Source organism: Muntiacus reevesi, chromosome 15, assembly GCF_963930625.1.
Source record: "Muntiacus reevesi chromosome 15, mMunRee1.1, whole genome shotgun sequence".
In the NCBI taxonomy this organism is placed as follows: Eukaryota; Metazoa; Chordata; class Mammalia; order Artiodactyla; family Cervidae; genus Muntiacus; species Muntiacus reevesi.
In genome coordinates, this window is record NC_089263.1 from 63,143,994 (window position 1) to 63,168,627 (window position 24,634).

At 51.3% G+C, this 24,634-nt stretch overlaps 1 protein-coding gene and 1 pseudogene across 3 annotated transcripts; one reads left to right on the plus strand and one right to left on the minus strand.

Moving 5' to 3' along the window:
- Nucleotides 1-9,783, minus strand: LOC136146996 (translationally-controlled tumor protein pseudogene; annotated as a pseudogene).
- Nucleotides 9,770-24,316, plus strand: ZNF839 (zinc finger protein 839). 3 transcript variants are annotated; one of them, XM_065906486.1, is made up of 8 exons: nt 9,770-10,075; nt 15,122-15,973; nt 16,877-17,140; nt 18,685-18,777; nt 19,436-19,585; nt 22,479-22,619; nt 22,772-22,901; nt 23,972-24,316. In XM_065906486.1, the coding sequence occupies exons 1-8, from the start codon at nt 9,782-9,784 to the stop codon at nt 24,169-24,171; spliced, it is 2,124 nt and encodes a 707-aa protein (XP_065762558.1). In that variant the 5' UTR covers nt 9,770-9,781; the 3' UTR covers nt 24,172-24,316. The 3 variants fall into 3 exon arrangements, with proteins under 3 accessions (XP_065762558.1, XP_065762559.1, XP_065762560.1); XM_065906487.1 differs by having other exon boundaries at nt 16,877-17,092; XM_065906488.1 differs by lacking the exon at nt 23,972-24,316 and having other exon boundaries at nt 19,436-19,580; nt 22,772-22,903.
- Nucleotides 24,317-24,634: the final 318 nt, after the last annotated feature.

The following is a 24,634-nucleotide window of genomic DNA, read 5'->3' on the forward strand; positions in this document are numbered from 1 at the left end:
TCACAGCCAAGTCTGTTCACAATTTTCCATTTCTAAATCATCCTTAAGGAAAATCATGTATGGGATCACACCATCCTCACAGAAGTCCAGCAGAGCAACCGTGCCGTCTGAATCCATGTTTACACTAACAAAGAACCAATAGTTTTTAAAACTAGTAAGGATGTGCTTGATTTGTTCCGCAGCCCCTGTCATAAAAGGTTTTAGTCTTTCTGGTGTATTCTTCAAGTTTCCCTTTGATTGACTTCATGTAATCTTTCATGTGTTTCTTGCGAAACCGTGCAACCCACATTGGGACTTGAACTCATGGTCTTTTAACTGAGATCACACACCTGGTCTCAGGACTTAACGAAGCTCAGGTCTTGATGGCTCATCGCAGGAACAATTCAGTGAGAGACAAAGTGACAGGTAAGAAGTGGATTTATTTAGAGAGAGACACTCCACAGATGCAGCGTGGGCCATCTCGGAAGGCCAGAGCGGCTTCAGGGTATGGGACTGGCACTTTTTATTGGGGTGGGTAATTTCATATGCTAATGGGTGCCTGTGGGTGAGCCACTCAGCTTGCTGATACCTTACAATGAGCATATACCGGGGCTCAAGGTCTAGTGGAAGTCTGGTCACCATCTTGGACCCCGTTGGCTCTAACCATTTATGTTGTATCCTATGGCCATGCCATTCTTTTAAAGGTGGTGCCCCACCCCCTTTCTCTCCTGTGTCACTTGTAGGCTTCTTTTGCAATTTCCTGCAAGTGATGGTTCAAGATAATATCAATGTCAGTGATTGATGTGCTTTCAGCACCTTCAGCGGAGAAATTTCCACCAGTGAGTGAATGAGTCATCAGTGTTACCCTCTGTCCTGCTGGCCATATTCCCTTCCACCCCCAGACACAATCCGTCCACGACAGTGCGTCTGCAACCTCTGGGATGTGGGGGATGTCAGAGCACATCTCATCGTGGCTGATGAGGTCCTCGGAGATGACTATGATGGTGACTGGAGGGAGCCCACAGCGGCGCTAGCTTAGTAGGAAGCTAGAGCCCAGAGCAAACACAGTGCAGCCTAAAGTGGGGGTGAGCAGGAGGAAAAGCTCAGTAACAACAACCTGAAGGGCACAAGAGAACAAGTTGCTATCCAGCAAGAGAAGTGACAGTACCAAAGATAGTGAATCCGTTGTAAAGACTCCCAGTTCTGTTTCAAAGGTAAAGATTAGCCTGAAGCACTTTCTTGAGCTATTTTGCAGAATTTAAACTCCCTCCACCAGATCTACTGGAACCTAAGGTCCCGTGATGTTGACCTTTTCTGACCATCCTGATTTCAATCAACATCTTTGCCCCAATTCTCTGCTGAATTCTCCTCTGCTCAAGCCCCTTCACAAACATGTATATACCACCCAAGTGCCTTCCCCAGTTTTGCTGTTTGAACTGACACCACTTTAGGAAAGAGCCCTGGTGTTCTCCTTACTTCCTGCAAGGAGTGCATCCTTCCTTCCTTCAGTTTGTCACATGGCTGTGTTTTGGGTCCATGCTCACCTAGAGGCGAACCCAACTTTTGGGTGACAGAAGCACCTGGAAATCTTTTGCTACATTTTGTTTTTTGTTTTTCAGAGACATCTCAGACTTCACATTTTCTGTTAACTTTTTATTTTGTATTGGGATATAGCCAGTTAACAATGTTGTGATAGTTTCAGGTGAACAATGACGCGACTCAGCCATTCATATACAAGCATCCATTCTCCCCCAAACTCCGCTCCCATCCAGGCTGCCACATAATATTGACTACAGTTCCGTGTGCTACACAATAGGTGTTTGTTGGTTATCCATTTTAAGCAGAGCAGCGTGTACATGTCCATCCCAAACTCCCTAACTATGCCTTTCTCAGCAATAAATTCATTTTCTAAGTCTGTGAGTCTCTATTTTGAGTTCATTTGTATCATTTCTTTATAAATTCCACATATAAGAGATATCATGTGACACTTTTCCTTCTCTGTCTGACTTCACTCAGTATGATACTCTCTAGGTCCATCCATGTTGCTGCAAAGGGCATTATTCATTCTTTTTAAGGCCTGAGTAATATCCCATTGTGTATATGTACCACATTTTCTTTATGCATGCCTCTGTCGATGGACATTTAGGTTGCTTCCATGTCTTGGCTATTGTAAAAAGTGCTGCAATGAACATTGGGGTGCAGGTATCTTTCCAGACCATGTTTTTTCCTGGATATGTGCCCAGGAGTGGGACTGTAGGGTCATATGATAGCTCTGGGCTTCCTGGGTGGCTCAGTGGGTAAAAAACCTGTCTGCGATGCAGGAGATGCTGGAGATATGCGTTTGATCCCTGGCTAAGGAAGATCCCCTGGAGGAGGGCACAACAACCCACTCCAGTATTCTTGCCTGGAGAATCCCATGGACAGAGGAGCCTGGAGGGCTACAGTCCGTAGGTTGCAAAGAGTTGGACAGGACTGAAGCGACTGATCACAGCACATGGTAGATCTATTTTTAGGGTTTTTTTTTTTTTCAGTTTGCCATCTGGTGGCTCAGTGGTAAAAGGAACCCCCTGTCAATGCAGGCAACCCACTCCAGTATTCTTGCCTGGGAAATTCCACGGACTGGGAAGCCTGGCAGGCTAGAGTCCATGAGGTCGCAAAAGAGTCGGACACGACTTATCGACTAAAAAACAATACTGTTCTCCGTAGTGGCTGTACCAGTTTATATTCCTCCCCACAGTGTGGGAGAATCCCCTTCTCTCCACACCCTCTCCAGCATTTATTGTTTATGGATTTTTTTATGATAGCCATTGCGGCTGGTTAGACTTCACATTTCTTACTCTTAGTTCTGCAGTATGTAGCGAGAGGGCAGCTGGATGAATTTCTCACTCATAGTCCAAGTCAGGCATTTTTTAGATTTTTAAAAAATATTTGCTATTTATTTGGCTGCCCTGGGTCTTAGCTGAGGCAGCGGAATCTTCCATCTTCATTGCGGCATGCAGGTCTTTAGTTGTGGCATGTGAGCTCTTAGTTGCAGCACATGGGATCTAATTTCCCCACCAGGGATCGAACTGGGGCCCCCTGCATGAGGAGTATGGAGGTTTAGCCACTGGACTGCCAGGGAAGTTCCCAGGAGTTTTTAGTTTAGCGAAGGCTCTTAAGGGTAGATGCCATCTTACGTCAAGGTTCAATCATGTTTGAGAAAATCCCAGAAGAGAACATCTACTAGATCATTCATTCATTCTTTTCTCAAATATGCCTTAAGCTCTGATTTAAGTGAGTAACAGCTCACGTCCACAACTACAGGCTTCCCGCCTTTGGCAGCTGCTCATTGTGTACTAAAAGTGTGATGGAGGGCTTCCCTGGGGGCTCAGTGGTAAAGAATCCACCTGTCAACACAGGACGCTAGGGTTCAACTTCTGATCTGGGAAGATTCCACGTGCCGTCGGACAACTAAGCCCGTGCACCAACCACGACTGCTGAGCCTGCGCTCTGGAGCCTGGGAACCGAAACTACTGAAGCCTTTTTGTGCGACAAGAGAAGCCATCGCACCCACACCACACACTGCAACCAGAGTAGCCCCCGCCCCGCTCCCTGCACCTAGAGACAGCCTGCATGCATCAGTGAAGAGGCAGCACAGCCAAAAATTAAATAAACAAATAGATAAAGTTATTTTTTTTAAAAAGTGCGATGGGACCGTTATTATTATGAACAGTCAGTTAGAAGGAAAGCCTGGGGCTCCTGACCCCTAGAATAGGCACCTGTACTCAGACTGCATTTCACACTGAAGTCAAGCAGGACCCTGTGGGCTCCTAGGCATAGAAGCCTTTATTATTTTATTATATTAATTTATTTTTGGCTGTGCTGGGCCTACGTTGCTGCGCAGGCTTTTCTCTAGTTGTGAAGAGCGGAGGCCACTCTGGGTGTGGGCTTCCCTTGGCGGTGGTTTCTCTCTTGCAGAGCACAGGCTCTAGGGCACACGGGCTTCAATAGTTGTGGCTCCCGGGTTCTAGAGCTCAGGCTCAGCAGTTTTTGGTGCATGGGTTTACTTGCTCCACAGCATGTGGGATCTTCCTGGATCAGTGATCGAACCCATGTCTCCTGCATTGGCAGATGATTCTTTACCACTGGGCCACCAGGGAAGACCCCGGAAGTCTTTCTGTCCCCCATGTCTTGTCTGTAGGCAAGACTCCAGCCTCCATGACCTTCCCTGAGTCCCAAGGACAAATTCCAACAGTTGCTAATCGAGGGAGGAACAGCTAAGAAAGGGCCTGAGGCAAGACTGAAAGCCGCAGAGGAGCACCACGATTAGAAGACTGACCACTTGAGACCCCTGGAGTACCGGCCTGCACACACTCTAGTCTTGTCAGCAACCCACCCTGGGGCTAAAGCTATAAAACGCCTCATCAAGTCCTCCCAGGGGAGGACACACTGTATTGAGGGACACAAGGCCGCTGCGTCCCCCTTTGCCTGGCAAAGCGATAAAGCTATTCTTTTCTACTTCACCCAAAGCTCTGTCTCCGAGATGTGGTTCCGCACCAGTGTAGAGAGGCTGCGCTTTCGGCATGGACACCTTGGGTGTATATGACAGGCACCTTCTTAGATGCAGAGACCGTGCAGAGGAGGAGCCAGCCTAAGTTGCTGCCCTCCAAGCCCATAACTTTCCCTAAACAAGGTTTGAAAGAGTCCAGAATTCACCTCTATGGCATAAAACTTATTTTTGAACAGAAGCCGTTTTAGCTCCTGAAAAGTCTCTTCCGCCTAAAGTAGAGCCTTCCAAAAGAATTCGGTTGTCTTAAATCTTCTTCCCTGGCAACAACCAGGCAAGGCTGACTTTCATCACTGGACAGGAGAAGCCGCCATCACCCCTAAGCAGGCATTGTCGGGAAACTATCTTACCTCCCATCTACTCTAGGTAAGGGCCTATCTATCTTTCCTTTGCTGTTTGTTTTCCCATAAGTGCTGTATCCACCATCCCTTCCCCTGTTAAGATAATGTATAAGCCCCACATTCTAACTGCCACATTTTTCTGTGAATTTCATTGGTACATTGATAAAACACATTATATTAAAATTTGCCTGTTCTTTTTCGTGTGTTTAGGTGTGTATTTTGGCCATGCAGCATGGTTTGCTGACCAGAGATTGAATCCAGAATTCCACAGTGAAAACACCAGAACCTAGCCACTAAGCCACCAGGGAACACCCTAATATTTGTCTTTTCTCTTGTTAATCTGTCTTTTGTCAGCTTAATTCACAAGCCCCCAGAGACTGAACATAAGAGGATAGAGGGAAAGTTCTTCCTCCCTGACAGGCTCAAAAAAGATAAATAGTATACTATGTTCTAGATGAGGGGACAGTTCTTTCTTAGATGTCAGAGAGGACCTGTCTGACATTTAAGGATGAAAGGATGAGAAAGTCTTTCATTAAAAAGTTTTTGTTTTTTTTTAATGAAAGAAGAAAAGGATTAAGAAATTGGAACAAATTCCATAAATCTGATCTCTCTTTTGGCCAGTCCTTAGTGAGGCTACTAATGAATTAAGTTAGACACTGCAGAGAGCATAGTGAATGCAAGATGATATGATGATGAGATGATGGTGATGATGCTGCTGAATGATGATCATGGTGGTCCAGTTGAGAGAAAAATTACCAGAAAGGTTACTGGAAAATTCTCTGGTATAAATAAGCCTGGCCCCCAGCTTCCCCAACCATGAACATCACGGATTTACCATATTATGCTGCAAACGCTAGTTTCCTCACTTCCAGCCTAGACTGTATGTGGAGGGCAGGGATGATGACTCACCCAACAAGCGCTTAGTATTTGTTGATCTACGGCCCTATGGCCCCCTTAGTGCTTGTGGCTATAAGGCACTGGGAACCAGGAGGGTAGAGGAGGGGAGACTGGGAAAGGAAGAAGAGGGGGCGACTGACGTCTGGAAAGGGGTGGGGAGGTTCCTCTGCTCATTCATTCATTCATTCATATTCATGCATCTATCATTCATTCCCTAAGCGTGAACCAACAGGCACTGATGAGTGAAGCGACGCCCTCTGGGTGAGCGGGCAGGAGGACTGGGCTGACAGGGAGGCAATTTCGGGGTTGGGGACCACACTTGATAAAAATGCACACGTTGAACTCCCTCTCAGTTCAGTTCAGTTCAGTCCCTCAGTCGTGTCCGACTCTTTGCGACTCCGTGGACGGCAGCACACCAGGCTTCCCTGTCCATCACCAACTCCCAGAGCTTGCTCAAACTCGTCCTTTGGGTCGGGGATGCCATCCAACCATCTCATCTTCTGTCATCCCTTTCTCCTCCTGCCTTCAATCTTTCCCAGCATCCGGGTCTTTTCCAGTGAGTCAGATCTTCACATCAGGTAGCCAAAGTATTAGAGTTTCAGTTTCAGCATCAGTTCTTCTAATGAATATTCTGGACTGATCTCCTTTAGGACAGACTGGTTTGATCTCCTTACAGTCCAAGGGACTCTCAAGAGTCTTCTCCAACACCACAGTTCAAAAGCATCAATTCTTCAGCGCTCAGCTTTCTTTATGGTCCAACTCTCACATCCATACATGACTACTGGAAAAACCATAGCTTTGACTAGATGGACCTTTGTTGGCAAAATAACGTCTCTGTTTTTTAATATGCTGTCTGGGTTGGTCATAGCTTTTCTTCCAAGGAGCAAGTGTCTTTTACTTTCATGGCTACAGTCACCATCTGCAGTGATTTTAGAGCCCCCCCCCCAAAATAAAGTCTGTCACTGTTTCCATTGTTTCCCCATCTATTTGCCATGAAATGATGGGACCAGATGCCATGATCTTAGTTTTCTGAATGTTGAGCTTTAAGCCAACTTTTTCAGTCTCCTCTTTCACTTTCATCAAGAGGCTCTTTAGTTCCTCTTCCCTTTCTGCCATAAGGGTGGTGTCATCTGCGTATCTGAGGTTATTGGTGTCTTGATTCCAGCTTGTGCTTCATCCAGCCCAGCATTTCACATGATGTACTCTGCATATAAGATAAATAAGCAGGGTGACAATATACAGCCTTGATGTACTCCTTTCCCAGTTTGGAACCAGTCTGTTCTATGTCTGGTTCTAACTGTTGCTTCTTGACCTGAATAGAGATTTCTCAGGAGGCAGGTAAGATGGTCTGGTATTCCCATCTCTTGAACAAATTTTTCAGTTTGTTGTGACCCGCACAGTCAAAGGCTTTGGTGTAGTCAATAAAGCAGAAATAGATGTTTTTCTGGAACTCTCTTGCTTTTTCAATGATCCAACGGTTGTTGGCAATTTGATCTCTGCTTCCTCTGCCTTTTGTAAATCCAGTTTGAACATCTGGAAGTTCATGGTTCACATACTGTTAAAGCCTGGCTTGAAGAATTTTGAGCATTACTTTGCTAGTGTGTGACATGAGTGCAATTGTGCAGTAGTTTGAACATTCTTTGGCATTGCCTTTCTTTGGGATTGGAATGAAAACAGACCTTTCCCAGCCCTGTGGCCACTGCTGAGTTTTCCAAATTTGCTGACATATTGAGTGCAGCACTTTCACAGCATCATCTTTTAGGATTTGAAATAGCGCAGCTGGAATTCCATCACTTCCACTAGCTTTGCTTGTAGTAATGCTTCCTAAAGTCCACTTGACTTCACATTCCAGGATGTCTGGCTCTAGGTGAGTGATCACACCATTGTGGTTATCTGGGTCATGAATATATTTTTTGTATAGTTCTTCTGTGTATTCTTGCCGCCTCTTTTTAATATCTTATTTTAGGTCCATACCATTTCTGTCTTTTATTGTGCCCATCTTTGCATGAAATGTTCCCTTGGTATCTCTAATTTTCTTGATGAGACCTTTCCCATTCTGTTATTTTCCTCTATTTCTTTGCATTGATCACTGAGGAAGACTTTCTTATCTCTCCTTTCTTCTTTGGAACTCTGCATTCACATGGGTATATCTTTGCTTCTTTGCATTTAGCTGCTCTTCTTTTCTCAGCTATTTGTAAAGCCTCCTCAACCACTTTGCTTTTTGCATTTCTTTTTCTCTGATTCCTAGAATATCGATGTTCACTCTTGCCATCTCCTGTTTGACCACTTCCAATTTGCCTTGATTCATGGACCTAACATTCCAGATTCCTATGCAAGATTGTTTTTACAGCATCTGACTTTACTTCCATCACCAGTCACATCCACAACTGGGTGTTGTTTTTGCTTTGGCTCCATCTCTTCATTCTTTCTGGAATTATTTCTCCACTCTTTTCCAGTAGCATATTGGGCACCTACCGACCTGGGAGTTCATCTTTCAGTGTCCTATCTTTTTGCTTTTTCATACTGTTCATGGGGCTCTCAAGGCAAGAACACTGAAGTGGTTTGCCAATGCCTTCTCCAGTGGACCACATTTTGTCGAACTCGCCACCATGACCCGTTCGTCTTGGGTGGCCCTATAATGCATGGCTCATAGTTTCATTGAGTTAGACAAGGCTGTGGTCCATGTGATTGGTTTGATTAGTTTTCTGTGATTGTGGTTTTCATTTTATCTGCGCTCTTAGGGATAAAGATAAGAGGCTTATGGAAGCTTCTTGATGGGAGATTGACTATGGGGGAAACTGGGTCTTGTTCTATTTGGCAGAGCCATGCTCAGTAAATCTTCAATTTTCTGTTGATGGGCGGGGCTGTGTTCCCTCCTTGTTGTTTGACTGAGACCAAACTATGGCAGAGGTAATGAAGATAATGGTGGTGATGGTAGTGGTTTAGTTGCTAAGTCTTGTCTGACTCTTGTGACCCCATGAACTGTTGCCTGCAAAGCTCCTCTGTCCACGGGATTCTCCAGGCAAGAATACTGGAGTGGGTTGCCATTTCCTTTTCCAGGGGATCTTCCTGACCCAGGGATCGAACTTGGGTCTCCTGCATTGCAGGCAGATTCTTTACCAACCGAGTTAGGAGGGAAGCCATGACGAAGATAATGGCAACCCCCTTCAAAAGGTCTCGTGCGGCACAGCTGCACTCAGTGCCCCTGACCCTGCAGCAGGCCACCGCTGACCCGCGCCTGCCTCTGCGGGAGACTCATGGACACTCACAGGAAAGTCTGAGTCAGTCTCTCGTGGGGTCACTGTTCCTTCCTCCTGGGTCCTGGTGTAAAGAACATTTTGTTTGTGCCCTCCAAGAGTCTATTTCCCCATTCCTGTGTAAATTCTGTAACCAAATCCCACTGCCCTCCAAAGTCAAATTCCCCTGGGGGTTCTCAGTCCCTTTGCCAGATCCCCAGGTTGGGAGATCAGTTGTAGGTCCTAGAACTGTCTTAACAGTGTGAGAATTTATTTGGTGTAACTGTTCTGCAGTTTGTGGGTCGTCTGCTCTGCGACTCTATGGTGGGGTTAACCTCCAGCCTCCTCCAAGAGGGCTTATGCCGCACCCAGGCCTGCTGCACCCAGAGCCCCTGCCGCAGGTCACTGCTGACCCATGCCTCCGCGGGTCCAGACAGGGTCTTCAGGTGACGCTGAGAGCATTTGGACAATATGATGTTAGACCAGGAACTCTGGAACCTGGAAGATTTTTTGCTGGACACCTCTTGCTTGGGGTGATAGGTGACAGATGAACAAGGCCGGGCAATGAGGCAATGTGGCTGGGTAGCCTCCTGGGGGCGGGGAAGGGGCGATAGGGCGGGGCCAACTGAGCCCCCGCCCACCGACCGGCTCTGTGCGGTCGCCTTCCGCCTTCCGAGGTGTCTTGGCCTGAGGGGCACTCGTAGCTGGCTCCTGTCCCAGGTGACGCACATTTGAGCCGCCGGCGCTCAGAGACCCGGGTTCGAGTCCCCGCGTCGGCTGTCATGGCGGACGCGGAGCCGGAAGCTGAGGATGGCTGTGAGGACGGCTGCAGAGGCGGCCGGGCTCCCTTTTCCCAGCGCGGGAGCGCCGCGTGCGTGGCCCCGCTGGGCCCCGAGCAGCTGCGCCGGGTCCTGGAGCAGGTGACGAAGGCGCAGTCACCCGCGGAGCCGCCGCCGCCGCCGCCGCCCTGCGTGCTGGACGCGGCGCGGCGGCTGCGGGACGCGGCCCAGCAGGCCGCCCTGCAGCGCGGCCCCGGGGCCGAGCCCCCGCGCCCGCCGCGCCTGCTGCCTCCGCAGGTGAGGGGCCGTGGGGAAACTGAGGCCCGGAGGGGGCCGAGAGGCCTCGCGCGGGGAAGGAAGGCTTCTCCGCTTGGGCCTTAGAACCTCCCTGCCCGAGAGACCGGCCGTTAAAGTTCAGGGCATCCCCATACTCGGCTTCCTGGGGACGGCAGGCCCCCCGCCCCTGTCAGCGCGCCGGCACCGTCAGCTCCACGCCGCCGGGATCCTGCCCGGGGCTCCTCTCGCAGACGTTTCGTCCCGATTTCGTTGAGCACTCACGGTGTCCGGGCGCTGCGGCGGGTGCGGCGTTTGAACACAGTCTGTGAAGAGGGGCCGGACCTGGGGGCTGCTCCAGAGTGAGGGGTTCCCAGGCCTGACACCGGAGCGGAGACCTGAATGGATTAAGGGGAACCAACGTGGAGAGTCCTTCAGGTGGAAGGTGCTGCAAGTGGCCCGGCCGAGACTCGGGGGCAGAACGAAGTACATTCTAGTGACTTGACGCAGCACCTTCCGCTCGCAGTGGTGGCGTCTGCGTTTGCAACCCCTGTTACAGACCCGGCCGCTGCCTGACGTTCGCTTAATGACTGAAACCCTGATTCCCAGGTCACACAGCTCTTGGCCGCTAAGGAAGCTGCAACTCGAACATGGGTCTTCCCATCCCAGAGGGTCCAGAGTAGCATCTGTGCCTGAGGTCGTTCATGTCACCTGTAAAGTCACATCCCCTTTCAGCCCTGGGCTTGTAAATGTCACCTTGCTTCTTACTCCAAAAGTGCCACAGAGGTCCTGCCGTTAGACGACATAGGTCGAGAAAATAGAATCAGCAGGCTTCACAGAGTTTATGTTTTTGTTTCTGACTGAGGGATTTGGCCAGCTAAGAGTCGTACCCAGTTGGTCATCAAGACTGGAGAGTTGTCTCACTAAAGTCTGGGGAGACAAGTATGACTGCCCAAACATCAAACCTTCTTAGAAGTGTGACCTTGGGTACTTCTAACTCTTTTGACTTTGGCTTCCTCATCTGTAGGAGGTTTGTCTCCTCCTGCGCTGAGGAAACAAATGCCTCCCACTGCAGTCCTGCACGGCAGGTCTGTGGAGTCAGAAGGGCTCAGGTGGCTGAGTCTGTCCGTCTCCTCTCTATCCGGCACTGTGCTGGACTGTTTGGGTCTCAGCAACCACACAAAAGTGTTTTTATCAGTATTTTACAGATGAAGGAGAAGCTGAGAGAGGCTGAGTGATTACCCCCAGGCTCCCCCAGGCGTGGCTGCACTCCAGGGCCTGTTGAATGTGGCTCTGGCTTTTTGGATTAGATAATTTAGGAAAGAGTTCAAAAATGATGTATTCCCAAAAATGAAAGCAAACTTAATTGGAGTTGGATAGCATGATCATGTTCTGTAGCTCTTCTCATTGGGGTGATATAAATACTTAATGTATTCATGATACTGTGGTTTTGCATTCAGTTCTTGTAATACCCTTTGCCCCTGGCTGTGCCACAAAGGCCACAGAGATGGAGGTTATGACGTGACCAGGAGGTGACTCATCACTCAGAAAACTTCTGGTCAGAAAGCTAGAGATACTCACTAAATAGGACAGTGAGCCAAATGCACTGAGAAAGCGCAAGGTTGTTTCTGGCCAAGGGGATGAGAAGGGGTGGTCTGAACTAGACCTGGGAGGGTGGGTCCGAGTTGGAAATGTAGAAGAGGAGAGGCGATGGGGGCGGGGACCCAGGTGTGATTGGAGAACTCAGGCAGGGGAGGATGGTGTGGATTAGAAGGTACAGACTGAGTGAACACACTCCCTCAGGTCAGCTCCTACCCCTCCCATCCTTGTTCCTGCCCCACAGAGATATTTCCGGTTTCCTCCACACAGTGCCCCTTTTCATGCATCCATGCATTCATACATGTTTTTCCTTACACCTAGAATATCTGTTCCAAAAATTCTATTCATCCTACAAGTTCCCCTGCGGAGGTCACCTCTTCCGGGAAACCTACCAGCCCTGAGCTGTTGCTTCTCTTACTGCACCTGTTGCACCACGGCGGTGGTGTTTTCCTGTCAGCATTCCTTGGTTAACCTAGTCTGCCTTCAGATTTACCAGTGGAGCTTTTGAAAGTACAGGTGTTGAGGCAAAGTACAGACCTGAGTCAGTAGGCCTGCAGGTGACAGGCATGGCAGGGGAAACCCCACCTCCCCACGGGTGAGGCTGGGACCTGACTTGTTTATGAATTTGCCCCCAGTGATTCTTAGGAAAAGTTTGTTGAATGAAATAGACATATAATAGGTATGAGGTAGAATACCCACTTGGTAAAGTAGTCTTCGGAGCAGATTAACTTTGCCTCTGTGGTAATTCAGAAACAATAGGATTTGCTCTGTGTTGGGGTGTGTGTGTGTGTGTGTGTGTGTCTCTGTCTGTCTTTATTGGCATTATCTGATAATACCTCAAGAGCTTAGAGAAACATTCTAAGTGATTGGTAGTAAAAAGAAACAAATGTGATTCTTAAAAGATATGCAAAGTAAAGCTAGTTGTCATTTGATTCATAGTGACTCAGGGCCAGCTCTGCACACCTCCTCAAAAACCAGTATATTGAATTGTCTGCTGTTTGCAGTAAGTATATAATGTGCAGACAGATATATTCCAACCTCCAACTTGATTTCAGTGTGGGTTTTCATTCTGTCCTGTGTTATATTTTGATTGACCCTCTCCTTGGTAGAGGGGTTGAGTCCAGGCCTGTTGGTGGCCGCCCTGTTAGTGATGGTTCTCAGCGGGGGCAGTTTTGCCCCACAGAGGGCACTTGGCACATAGGCGATATTTTGGTTTTGGTTTTCATCTGTTTGGCTGCATTGGGACTTGGTTGCGGGACACGGGGTCTTCGTTGTGGAGCGCAGGCTCTGGAGTGCGGTGCCCCAGCTTAGTTGCCCAGAGACACGTGGGATGTTAGTTCCCCCAACCAGGGGTGGAACCCACATCTCTTGCACTGGAAAGCAGGTTCTTAACCACTGGACCCCCAGGGAAGTCCTTGGAGACATTTTTGATGATGATAGCTTGGGGAGTGCTGCTGGCTTCCGCTGGGTGGAGGTGGGGCTGTGCTCAACGCTGCCCAGCTCAGCTGGCATGACAGACTTACTGGTCCAAGATGTCAGCTGTGGCGAGTTGAGAAAGCCAGCTCTGGGTGATGAGGTTTTTCTGTCTTTTCTCCCTGAAGAAAGATGCTCTTTGTTTCTGCTCAGTGAGGGCAGGAACCTCGTTTTGCTGCCCCCTTCCCCTCGACGTTGTATCAGGCACAAGGTCACTGCTCAGTAACTTGGTGGGGACTTCCCTGGGAGTCTGGTGGCTAAGACTCCACACTCCCAATGCAGGGGGCCCAGTTTGATCCCTGGTCAGGGGACTAGATCTTGCATGTCACAACTAAGAGTTTGCATGCTACACTAAAGATCCCCTGTGCTAGAGTAAAGATTGAAGATACCGAGTGTTGAAACTAAAACCCAGCATGGCCAAATAAATAAATACTCTTTTTAAAAAATACTTGTGGAACCTAGTTGGCTGCAGCCCTCCCCTGTGGTGGGTGCTTTCTGTCACAGACGGCGCTGCCTTCAACCTCCTAGACATACATCCCTGTGACAGTGCCAGCGTTTCTTCTGGGATCCAAGAAGCAAGATTGCAGGGTCAAAAAGCACATGCATTTAAAATTTTGTTAGGGACTTCCCTGGCCATTCAGTGGTTAGGACTCTGCTCTTTTACTGCCAAGGGTTCAGATTCTATCCCTGGTCGGGAAAGTAAGATCCCACAAGCTATGGGCCCAAAAGGATTAAATAAAATTTTGTTAGATGTTAAAAAATAAAAGCTGGTGAAGAAATGCAGCCCGTCTTCTAGGTGTGTGCCCTGGTATGTACACACACATCTGCGATCCGTGACGGCGCAAAGCAGACGGAGAGCGCAGGGCGGGAGACCACCTGTTGCCTCTTGCTACAGAGCAATGAGCGCCCAAGGGCCATGCACCTCCCTACGGATGAATTTCACAAGCAGGATAGGGAAAAACCCCACCAGCATACCAGAGATGATGGTCACTTATATAGTGTTTGAAAACACATCAAAACAGAACTAATTTTTAGGGATACCTACAAGTGTAATGTGGGCTTCCCTGGTAGGTCAGGTGGTAAAGAATCCACCTGCAATGCAGGAGACCTGGGTTCGATCCCTGGGTTGGGAAGATGCCCTGGAGGAGGGCATGGCAACCCACTCCAGTATTTTTGCCTGGAGAATCCCCATGGACAGAGGTGGGCTGTGGTCCATGGGGTCGCAGACTTGGACACGACTGAGCGACTAAGCACAAGTGTGACATAAAGAACACGTGCAAACGACAAACAGCACGTTCGGGGCAGGGCGAAAAAAGGCACGCAGGCGGGGGCCAGAGGACGTCCCAGTCTAGCAGTGTGGCGTGGCATAACGTAGGTGGTGGGGACCTGAGTTGCATAGTTCTTTATGGCTTTTTTGATTTCCAGAATTTCACTGAAAGCTTTAAAAAAATAAGGCCACGTATTGAACTGAGTCCAATTTAGAGTACTAAGAAAAAGTACACACGTGGTAAAACTACAAAGAAGGATATTTTTTAATGGTTCATGAGCTCAACTGAGTGGGTTTTTTTTTTTTTTTTTTTTTAAAAACAATGTAGTAGATACTGGTTTAGCTAAAAAGTTGATTCGGTTTTTTCCATAAGATTGTAGAGAAAAACCTGAATGAACTTTTTGGCCAACTCAGTGCTATCAGAAGGCATTTATGTAGGAGTGGTCAGTAGTTAAACTTTTTGTGTATGTAAGTAAATGCTTCTTATCTATGCAAGTACAAGAGATGTGCTATTAAATGTGATATTAACATCAAATAGATGTGACGTAAAATAGGTGACTATGGACTGGGCAGAAAGGTTGAGAAACGTCAGTGTAAACACAATAGATGTGGAGTTTTTTATATATAAGATGTGTAAGTTAGAAAAAAATTTCAGCAGTGGATTTAAGATGGGAACAAAATTGCGGAAATGTTGATAAGCACAGTGCTTCTTTTCTTTTTCTGTCTTTAAGCAATTGGAAGCCATTTGCATCAAGGTAAGATCTGGAGAGATGAAAGGCCAGGAAAAGCCGATGCCCGCGCTGGCCGCCATCCAGCCCAAGTCGGCCAGGCCAGGCCCACCGCCCAGCGGGCACTGCAGCGCGGTGGGGCTCAGCTCTCAGCTGCTGGGGACACCGCCATGTGTCCTGAGTCACCCACCCCCGCCTCCTGTTCACGTGGTCATCCAGAGGCCACTGCCCGCCCTCCGGCCAGTCCCCGTGAAGACAGTCTTGGCCGCTGAGCCTCTGAGTGGACAGAGCACTGCAGCAGTCCCTCCGTTGGCCTCTGACCTGCCAGCGATCACATCTGTTTCATCCAGTTCAGCAAATTTATTTATTTCCAGCTCGCAAACAAAACACACTGAGAAACTAAAGAAGTCTTTAAAAGTGAAAACACGTTCTGGACGGATATCTCGACCTCCCAAGTATAAAGCTAAAGATTATAAATTCATCAAGACAGAGGATTTGGCCGATGGTCACCCATCCGACTCCGATGACTACGCCGAGCTGAGTGTGGAAGAAGATGAAGACCAGAGAGGAAGGCAGGCACTCTTCGACCTAGCAAGCTGCTCCCTGAGGCCCAAAACTTTCAAGTGTCAGACTTGCGAAAAGTCATACATAGGCAAGGGGGGGCTGGCCCGGCACTTTAAACTTCACCCAGGCCACGGCCAGCTGGAGCCTGAGGCATCGCCGTCTGGGAAAGCCAACGGGAGCATGATCGCGGGCCCCACGGAGGGTGAGACCAGCAGCCTGGCGTCCCGGGAGCCACCCATGCCAGCTCTGCCAGTTGAGGAGGGGGCTGCGCCAGCACGGCGTGGCCTGCAGGTAACCTTTCTGTCGGTGGTCGTGTCCCCGTTCCTGCACGCTGTCCTTGGCTTTACGTCACGTGTCTGCGCTGCTGCTGGGTGGTCACGGAGGGGCGCGCCTCCTGGCTTGGCAGCCTGGCTCACTCAGTGCCCGGGACACAGGCGCTGGTCCTTCAGGGCTGGTCAGGAGGCATCGCAGGCGCTCTTGCTGACGCTGACGTGACCGTGGCCTTGGAAGGGTTGCCGGGGGGGCGCTGGTCCACAAGGCTGCTTCCGGGACCGTCTGCAGTGACACGCGGCCTGCCGGGTTCTCTCTCCGCTTTTCCCCTTTTGAAACTCACAAAGCAGGTCCAGTCACCGTGGATCTGCATCACCACGCCAGCATTTATTTACTGAAACCCAGTGTGTGTGGTGAGCATTTGTGTGCCGTGTACACTAGTCCGTTATTTCAAAAACAGCAGTTGAGGTGTTTCCCTGGCAGTCCAGTGGTTAGGACTCTGACCTTACACAGCCTGGTTAATTTTCTAAAATCCACCTCTCTGTATATTTCCAAAGGATGACTTTTATGGTATTTGAAGTGTATCCAGTAAAAAAAAAGTTTAAAAGTCATGGGTGAATTATGAATTAACAAAACTCAGGTCAATTTTTTAGGTGCCAGTGACATCAGATGAGTTTTTCGTTTCATTTTGGGCACCACTCCATGATTATGGTTTGTCAGGCCAGATTTGCAGGCTGGTGTTCATCTGATATCTTAAAGGGAACCTTTGTTTAAGATGCATTGATTATCATTAATGTGTCTTGATTATGCCCAGAAGAATAACAAGTTTCTTGCTTTGACGATATTTTTTCTGCTCTAAGGTTTTCATTACAGAGTATAAAGCATGATTTTTTTATTTTGGTTTGGGTGTGTACCCCAATCTAGAATGGTCAGTCTATGGAAGTTGAAGAAGGGCTGGTGTCTGAACCAAAAAATGGAAGTTTTTCAGCCCTTCTGGGATCAGAGAGACATCCCGGACCTAGAAGAAGCGACTACTCCGTGGTCCCCGCAGAGCCTAGCGTGGCCGTCCTGGAGCAGAGCGGCGCAGCTCATCCGCCGGGGGGTGCTGGGGCCGTCGGGAGCAGGGCCAGGCTCCAGGAGGTGCGTCGCTCTGAGAGCCCCATTCTTGAAACCCGTGTCTCTGGCATGGTATGTGGCAACTCACTCCTAGGTTTCTGAATTTCAGAGTAAAATGCCCAGATCGACTCAGACAGTTCACCTGATGTGTAATGAGATGAATGCTCTATTCAAAGATAGCATTGCCCGAAATAATTCCTAGGTCTACCAGCTGCTTGCCTTTCTAACTCGTAGAATAATTATAACTTGGGTTTGCGTGGAAGCAGTTTAGAAAAGAACAGAAATGATTCTTTTTTTTTTGTAAAAAGTCTCAAGATATAAAAGCGTGTTTTGGGTTTTGAACTCTAGAATCTCCATTCTAGCCCCTTGAAAGTAGGTTTATTGAATTTAGTTGGATTGGCATAGAAGAGTGGGACCCTAAACTTACATTGTCTTTGGCAAGGATGTATTTATTTGCCTGCATCTTAAAGAAAATAAGTAAAAAAAAAAAATAGCAAAGGGAAATCACAGATAAGGTCGTGAGACAACCGGCCCCAGAGAGAGTTGCTTTCTGGGCCCTGGGCCTCCAAACTACACATGAGGGGAAAGTGGTTTTCAGAGAGGAAATGGCTTTCCTAGAAAGCGTAGGAGGCTGCAGGGTCCAGCGGGAAATTTAAACCCGGGTGAATTAACTTTCCTCCTCACGGGCTTGTTACCAAGTCCTGGCTGAGTGAGCTTTAGGAGCAGGAGGTCAGGTGGCTTCTGATGCTTTTCGCTCACTAACATTCTAAATGAGCGAATGGCTTCCATCCTGGGAGCGCTTCCTGCTGGGTTCCAGCTGCGCTCAGCTCCCTGTGGGTCAGTAGCTCCACTTAGATGAGGAACCGGAGCCTCAGAGACGCTCCCCGCTGGCTCCGGGTCACCCCACGTAGGGCGGTGGCAGACGCAGCCCTGGGTCAGGCCAGTGAGGCCACTGGAGCGCGTGGTCTGGGCCTGCAGCGTCGTGCTGTCCCGCGGAGAATCAGGGGCCCTCTGAGGAGCACCTCTTTTGATCCTGCACAAGAGAAGCTCCCCAGGGATGGGCCCTGGTTTACACACGACTGGGGGTGTCCGGTATTGGGCCCCGTCCAGGGTGTGGGGGGACACCGTGCCCACGACGCCTCTTTTCCCGTCACTTGCTCCAGTCCCGTCCTGAGGACTGCACCCTCCTGCGTCTTCCACGCCCCCCAGCCCAGCCCCGCCCCAGGTCCTCGTCCCCTCCTGCCTATACCGTACCCTGGTGTGGCCTCCTGGCTGCGGGCCTCTCGACTTGCCTGCGTTTTTGGCTCTGGCACCAGTTGGTGAGCCCTGGGAGTAGAAACCTATTTCCCCACCGCAAATGTGCCTTTATCCAGGGTCTGCTACCCACTGCTCGCTCAGGGCTCTGTTGGGGGGTCAAACTCTGAATGCAGAGTTGATCACAGGACTTGTTATGCGTGAGCATGTAAGCTATATAGTAATAGGCACAGTGCTCCCAGTTGAGAGTTGCTTAGTCACTGAGACTTCAGGGAACTTTCTGTCCTCTGTGGTTTTTGTTGCACCAACTTGCTGGCTGCTGGGAAATTCTTTCAAAGATGTCAAATGCTTGCTTCCGGCAGTTTCTCCACCAGTGTGACCGGGACGATCTAGTGGAGTTGGCTCTGCCTCAGCTGGCTCAGGTCGTGACCGTGTATGAATTTCTTCTGATGAAGGTGGGTCTTCTTAGTGTTTCTGAGTGACTAAGGGGACGATCTGAAATATTTTCTTAGAAGGAGCCAGGCCTTGGGAATCATCTCCTCTCCCCACACAGGGCTGAAGTGAGCCGGCTGGTCCCGCCCGGGTGCCCCGCACGGGGCCGCCAGGCAGGCCCGCATGCGTGCCCCGGTGTGCGGGAGGCGCCAAGTCACCTTTCCTCTCACACCCACGCCCCTGCCCGCCGCCTCCTCTGAGATGCTCAGCAGGATGCTCCCCAAGGAGCCCGCTCTGAGATGCGGCCTTGCTGCCTGCACCCACCCTTCCAGGAGGCACCCCCAGGAGTGGAGACCTGGCCCTCCCCCAGCTGCTGGCCCCAGAACGTGCCTGTTTGGTCCTCAGGGCCTGTCTGTCCTGTTCCCCGGCCACCGTTGTCCGGTGGCCCTCCGCGGGGCTGGCGTGTTTCCTGGGCTGCGTCTCCCAGGCCGTCCGCTGCCCCACGGAGCGCAGTGCGGGGCACAGGTGGGCTCTCGCTGAGGAGTGAAGGCCGAGTCTGCTGACAGCGGCTCGGGGCTTAGGAATGTCCTTCCCACCTTAAGATTCCTCTCTGTATTTCCTACATCTCTGCCTTGGGTTTAAACATTTTTTTTTTTCTTTGCCATCTTTATCTTCACTGAGGTTGAAAAAGGTCATCTAGCAAAACCTCTCTTCCCAGCTGTATACAAGGAGTTTGAAGAGCTGCATAAAATGGTTAAGAAAATGTGTCAAGATTACCTCCATAGTTCTGGACCCTGTTCTGAGGAGCCCCTGGAAGTAAACAACAGTAAGGTAACAAGCTCCTGTGGGAAGTTCCGCCCAGAGCCAAGGGAAAACTGTTCAGTAGAGGAGGACGAGGTTTATTTTAGTCATGACATCTTCATAGTCAGCTTCTGTTTAGCTCTTTCTTCCATCAAGGAGGTTTTTTTTTTCTTAATATAAAAGTGATACATGCTTTTTTCAGAAAACTCAGAAATGCAGATAAGCTATAAAAAAAATGGAAACACCCACCATCCTCCTGCTCACTGATGATCACAGTGAATAGGTGGTATCTTTTCTTCATTATGTAGGTTTTTGCAAAGGGATGAATTACACAGGGACCAGTAGTTATTGTCTGTGGTTGTGTTCACAGAGTTCCCATTTCAGTATCCTTGCCTTTAGCTATTTTGGGTCGTTGACAAAAATATGTGAACTGACGTGGTTTTACTTGCTTTGGGTAAAACCTTCCACTGCGCAGAGCATGTGCCCGTGGGCAGGTCATCCAGGGGAACTTCCTGCAGCCAGCTCAGAGGCTCAGGTCCTCACCCCACCGAGCACCTCCGCCTGCGCCAGGTCCCCACACCCTCCCCCCTCGGCGGAGGCGGCGCTGAATCATCAGTCGTCTTTTCCGGCTTTCACAATGCCGTGGTTTCAGTAGTCTGGTTTTGCTACACTCTTTTAACAGCCTGGGTGAGCTTGGAGGGTATTATGCTGAGTGAGAGAAGTCAGGCAGAGGAGGGCAAATGCCGTATCATCTCACTTACATTTAGAATCTCAAAACGTGCGACAAACCAGTGAGGACAGCAAGAAGCAGGTGAACAACGCGGGGTCAGGTGTGTTAAAAAGAGTAACACTTAGGCCATGTTGGCTTTAACTGCTCCTAACATCTGACCACACCGCGACGGAGCTGCCTGTCTAGAAGGGCAGTGTTTCAGAGTCACTACTTCTATAGCAAGAAGTACCTTGATCCACACTGTCACATACCATGTGGGTTTTTTGGGTTGTCCAAAGTAGTTTTATACAAATGCAGTACTTAATATAAACTGATAAACGTCTGTTTTCTTTGGCTGCGCTGTGTCTTTGTTGCTGCTGCGGGGGCTTTTCTCTAGCTGCGGTGAGCAGGGGCTGCTCTGACGCAGTGCTGGCCTTCTCCCTGCACTGGCTTCTCTGCTGGAGCACGGGCTCCAGGGTGCTCAGGCTGAGTAGCTGCGGTTCCCGGGCTCCAGGGTGCTCAGGCTCAGCAGCCGCGGCTCCCGGGCTCCAGGGTGCTCAGGCTCAGTAGCCGCGGTTCCCGGGCTCCAGGGTGCTCAGGCTCAGCAGCCGTGGTTCCCGGGCTCCAGGGTGCTCACGCTCAGCAGCCGTGGTTCCCGGGCTCCAGGGTGCTCAGGCTCAGTAGCCGCGGTTCCCGGGCTCCAGGGTGCTCAGGCTCAGTAGCCGCGGTTCCCGGGCTCCAGGGTGCTCAGGCTCAGTAGCCGCGGTTCCCGGGCTCCAGGGTGCTCAGGCTCAGTAGCCGTGGCTCCCGGGCTCCAGGGTGCTCACGCTCAGCAGCCGTGGTTCCCGGGCTCCAGGGTGCTCAGGCTCAGCAGCCGCGGTTCCCGGGCTCCAGGGTGCTCAGGCTCAGCAGCCGTGGTTCCCGGGCTCCAGGGTGCTCAGGCTCAGCAGCCGTGGCTCCCGGGCTCCAGGGTGCTCAGGCTCAGCAGCCGTGGCTCCCGGGCTCCAGGGTGCTCACGCTCAGCAGCCGTGGTTCCCGGGCTCCAGGGTGCTCAGGCTCAGTAGCCGTGGTTCCCGGGCTCCAGGGTGCTCAGGCTCAGTAGCCGCGGTTCCCGGGCTCCAGGGTGCTCAGGCTCAGCAGCTGTGGCTCCCGGGCTCCAGGGTGCTCACGCTCAGCAGCCGTGGTTCCCGGGCTCCAGGGTGCTCACGCTCAGCAGCCGCGGTTCCCGGGCTCCAGGGTGCTCAGGCTCAGTAGCCGCGGTTCCCGGGCTCCAGGGTGCTCAGGCTCAGTAGCCGCGGTTCCCGGGCTCCAGGGTGCTCAGGCTCAGTAGCCGCGGTTCCCGGGCTCCAGGGTGCTCAGGCTTAGTAGCCGCGGTTCCCGGGCTCCAGGGTGCTCAGGCTCAGCAGCTGTGGCTCCCGGGCTCCAGGGTGCTCAGACTCAGTATCTGTGGCTCCCGGGCTCCAGGGTGCTCAGGCTCAGCAGCTGTGACTCCCGGGCTCCAGGGTGCTCAGACTCAGCAGCTGTGGCTCCCGGGCTCCAGGGTGCTCAGACTCAGTATCTGTGGCTCCCGGGCTCCAGGGTGCTCAGGCTCAGTAGCTGTGGTTCCTCGGCTCCAGAGTGCTCAGACTCAGCAGCTGTGGCTCCCGGGCTCCAGGGTGCTTGCGTTCAGTAGCTGTGGCTCCCGGGCTCCAGGGTGCTCAGACTCAGTAGCTGTGGCTCCTGGGCTCTGGAGCTCAGGCTCAGTAGCTGTGGTTCCTGGGCTTAGTTGCCCCGAGGCATGTGGGATCTTCCTGGACCAGGGATCAAACCTGTGTCTCCTGCATCAGCAGGCGAATTCTTTACCCCCGAGCCCCCAGGAAAGTCCTATGTTTTATCTCCTTAAATGACATAGTTTTTAAAATGTAATGGGTCTTTTGCTAAGCCTCACATAGATGCCCCAGTGGGCAGTGGTCACCTGCCTGTTTATAACCTGCCAGTTGAGCAGGCATGGATGCCATCCAGGAAGAAGAGTGGGCAAGAAGGTTACTGTGGTGTCAGACTAACATTATTCTTCTGTGACGACAGTTCATCTGCATCCTTCCCATTGTCTTCATGGCACCTTGCTGTACAGAGGGATGCCACAGGGTTAAACTCAGTCCTGTATCCTTAAGTGCGGACATGCTTCTGAATCTTGTGTTTTGAGTGAAGCATCTCTATGGACCCCTTTCTTCTCAGGTTGCCGAGTCCTTAGGAATCACAGAGGAATTCTTAAGGAAAAAAGAAGTACATGCAGACTGCATTCCCTGCACGTGCACCAGCCTGGAGAAGGCCCCAGAGGAGCTGGAGGAAGCGGGTCCACAGAAGAGGGCGACTGAGGTGGGCATGGCCCGAGGGGCGCCAGGCACCGTCCGGCCAGCGGGGAATTGTTGGGGTCGGACCACTGGGACTCACAGCGCTTCTCCAGGAAGAAGAGGGGCCGGTTGGCCTGTTTCTTCCTAGTCTTAGCTGGTTGGGTCTTCTCTCCCTAGATTGCAGAGGACGGGCTGGCCTCAGTGAAAAGGACCAGGAGAGACACTGTGCCCCAGGACCCTGCGGAGTGTCCTGCTGACGACGGGGGCCTGCAGAGGCTGGCCCCATGTGCCCCAGCGGCCGATGCGGGTAAGACGCCCCTCGCGGTGTGCGCCCTGGGACTCAGAGACCTGCTGCTGGGTGGGGACGGCGCGCCTGTGGCCGCGTTTCAGAGACCCCTCTGGATTCTCAAGAGTTTTACCCCAGCCTCCCAGTGTTTTTTCCCCAGGAGTCTTGGGTCTTTGGGGTTTTCTTGAGCCCTTTATTGGAATGAAGAGCTGCCTCTTGGTGCTGAGTGGGTTGTACCTGGGAGGGCCCCGAGGAGCTGGGGAGACCCAAGAGCAAGGCCAGGTCCCAGGACACATGAGTCCGTGGCTTGGCGTTCATGAAAGCCCTTTGGCTGTCAGTGCCAGCTGAGAGTTACCATTTGAAAACAAGACACGTTCTAGCTTCTGTTTTGGTGCTAGCCAGAACAGATCGATGAGACACCTGGAATGTATTGCAGGCATACTCAGAGTGATTATGTAACTTTCCAAAATGTTATCACAGCTTCCTGATAACCTTACCTGACCCTCAGTCAGTCAGTCACTTCAGTCGCTCAGTCGTGTCCGACTCTGCGACCCCATGAATCGCAGCATGCCAGGCCTCCCTGTCCATCAGCAACTCCCGGAGTTTACTCAAACTCATGTCCATCGAGTCAGTGATGCCATCCAGCCATCTCATCCTCTGTCGTCCCCTTCTCCTCCTGCCCCCAATCCCTCCCAGCATCAGGGCTTTTTCCGATGAGTCAGCTCTTCGCATGAGGGGGCCAAAGTATTGGAGTTTCAGCTTCAGCATCAGTCCTTGCAACTGATCCTTAAGTCTCTAACATAAAGAGGCCTCCTCCACTTCCGAACCTAGGACTTAATTCTTCCAGACAGGAGGGCAGGTTTATTCACTGAGAACAATGAGGACTCTGACACCTGTTTGGAACAAAGCTCCCCTCGCCTCACAGGTCTGAGCTTCCTCATAGTTTCATCCATTCCTGGAAGCTGCCAAGTAACAGGGAGGATTTATGCTTTTGTTTCGGGGGCAGGAAAGTTACTTTGGACTAGCTTGGTTTGGATAGTGATATGTGACCGACAATAGTACACAACTGACTGTTTTTCCGAACCATTTAGGTTTTGCCCCTGGAGTGAATGGGGGCGCCTCTCCGCGCCCCGAGGAAAGCCCCGCGACGCTGGCTCCTGAGTGCGAGAGCAGCGTGGCACAGGCGGGCCGGCGGCCGGCAGCACTGGCTGGTCGGGCAGCTTACAGTGGGCCTGCAGACCCCACTGCCCCGCGCCAGGGTGCCCTGGGCCGGGGCTCCCCTGTCCCTTAGGGGCACCGGGGACACGGGCCCAGCACCAGGTGGCAGCGTTCCCCAGGGAGTGTCCAGACGCTGGGGCTGGCCTGGGGAGCCCGGCTCTCTGCAGCACCTCAGTCTCCAGCCTGGAAATGCAGAGGCAGGAAGTTTCCGCGAGGCGTGTGGCTCCGAGCCAAGCAGCCCCGAGTCCAACCCCAGCGAGGCCCAGCCTCCGGAGGCCCCTGCCCCTCTGCCCAGGAAAGCGTGGTCCATGGATGCCGTGCCAGCTGACTGTGTGCACGGCACCGCGTCTGAGCCGGGGCCTCAGCCCAGCCAGGGCAGATGCCGAGTCTGGAGGGGACCCTGCAGGCCGCAGGGGCTGCGACCAGCTGCCCGGAGAGGCACGCAGACCAGGGGCTGGAGGCCGCGCCGCCACCGGGGAGGCTGTGGCTTTTGAACTCAGCGACGGGTGCCCCACGCTGTCATCTCAGGAAGAGGA